At 39.1% G+C, this 2,051-nt stretch overlaps 1 protein-coding gene across 1 annotated transcript; it reads right to left on the reverse strand.

The window, feature by feature from the left end:
* Positions 1–799: 799 nt before the first annotated feature.
* On the reverse strand, positions 800–1,738 carry LOC110199630 (olfactory receptor 5M5-like). The gene is given in 1 exon segment (XM_020974503.1): positions 800–1,738. A coding segment is annotated over 1 exon segment (939 nt).
* Positions 1,739–2,051: the final 313 nt, after the last annotated feature.

Here is a 2,051-nt window from a genome sequence, read left to right on the forward strand (position 1 = left end):
ACCACAAGGGTGTAAAATAAAGAAATGCTCTATGTGTGGATACTAGCACATTGTATAGTACGGAGAAAAACTGGAAATATTGTGGGTTTGGTTAGTTGGGGGGTGGATGAACAAGTTGTAGTATAGAAATAGAATAGAATAGTATAGTATCTTATGAAACACATCTGAATTCAGGACAATGTGAATCAGCATCAACTGATGCAGAGTAAAGAATATAGAGCCAGGATAACAATGAGCATGACTATGGTAATATCAATGAGAACAGCACATTGTTGTCTGAACTCAGATTAATTCCATTTTCCAAACGTGGTCCCAGAGAACAAATGATGATATATATTTCCTCCCCCCAGGACAGATAGCGAAGGAGAACACTATAGATAAATGAATAGTACATGCATTCAAATACATGGTGACTGTGTCCATGTTTCTTGATTTCTTTCTTGTAAGGGAAGGTACTATACTCCATCCTTTTGGAATACATATCAGTAAATGACTAGCATAAAAAAAAAAGATATCAATTAAAACTTTTTAAAGTGAATATGAAGTATATGGTCTCAATATGGAGCATATGTTCATATATATATATATGTGTATGTGTGTATACATACAGATATGTTTACATATATGCTCCAACCATGGCTAACAAGGACTGAAAATTCCTTGTTATTACATATCTCTTGGACGTCTACCGTGCTGTCTCTTTGGATACTAGTACTAATAGCAATTAATCTGCAAACACTTATTGGGGGCCATCTATATGTAATCTTGGAGAAACACAGATAGGGTGGAAATCGTGGCCTTATTTAGCCTGTAATTTATTTCTGACAATTCTTTTCACAGCCTCCTTTACATCTTTATTCCTCAGACTATAGATCAAGGGATTTAACATAGGACTCACAAAAATATAGAAAACTGCTACAATTTTCCCTTGTTGTACAGATGTCTCTGAGGGGGGTCTCAGATGCATGCAAAATAGAGTCCCATAAAAGATAGTGACAGCTGTCAGGTGGGAGCCACAGGTAGAGAAAGCTTTACGCCGTCCCTCAGCCGAGCGGATGCGCAGGATGGCCACAAAAATGAACATGTAAGAGATGAGAATGATTGTCAGAGAGCAGGTGAGGTTTGAACCAGCAACTATAAACATGGCAGTTTCTTTGATGTAAGTGTCTGAGCAGGAGAGGACCATGAGAGGTGGGTCAGCACAGTAGAAGTGGTTAATCTCATTAGGGCCACAGAAGGATAGACGAAGCATCAGGATGGTCTGTATCAGACCATTGACAAAGCCATAGATATGGGTTGCAGCAACCAGAGAGATACAGACGTTCTTGGACATTTTGCTACTGTAGAGCAGTGGATTGCAGATAGCTACATAACGGTCATAGGCCATAACTGTGAGCATGTAATAATCTGTGATTACCAAAGCAATGAAAAGATGAAACTGTATGACGCAGCCTACAAATGAAATGGTTTTTCTTTGAGACAAAAAATTGACCAGCATCTGAGGTGTGACGTTGGTGGCATAACAGAGATCTACAAATGACAAGTGGCTGAGGAAAAATTACATGGGAGTGTGAAGTTTGGGGTCACCCCTGATCAGCGCGATCATTCCTACATTCCCCACTACAGTGATGAGATAGACCAGTAAAAATATTATGAAGAGGATAGGCTGCAACTCAGGTTGGTCAGTCAGTCCCAAGAGAATGAACTCGGTCACCATGGTATGGTTTATCTTGGACATTTTGTTTAATTAATACCTAAGAAGGGAGAAAGAGAAGATAAACATGACCATTTCCCACTAAGTATAATCCTTTATTTTAACATGTCTGCCACACTCTGTTCTTCTTTGCTCTCCTACACATGGCCCATAGAGACCTGGAATAGCAAACATTCTGTGGGTGTTTATTTGGAAACAATTGATTTATTCTGGAACTCAACATTCTAATGATCTTGAAATTCATACTTAATTAACTTGTGCTCACAGCGGCTAAAAGGGGCATATTCTTTTTTAAGCCACGTGAATAGACACAGAGTGCCAAGGACTAGAGAGGTGA

The sequence above is a fragment of the Phascolarctos cinereus genome, unplaced genomic scaffold, assembly GCF_003287225.1.
Source record: "Phascolarctos cinereus isolate Bilbo 61053 unplaced genomic scaffold, phaCin_HiC Scaffold_9;HRSCAF=440, whole genome shotgun sequence".
Classification (NCBI taxonomy): domain Eukaryota; kingdom Metazoa; phylum Chordata; class Mammalia; order Diprotodontia; family Phascolarctidae; genus Phascolarctos; species Phascolarctos cinereus.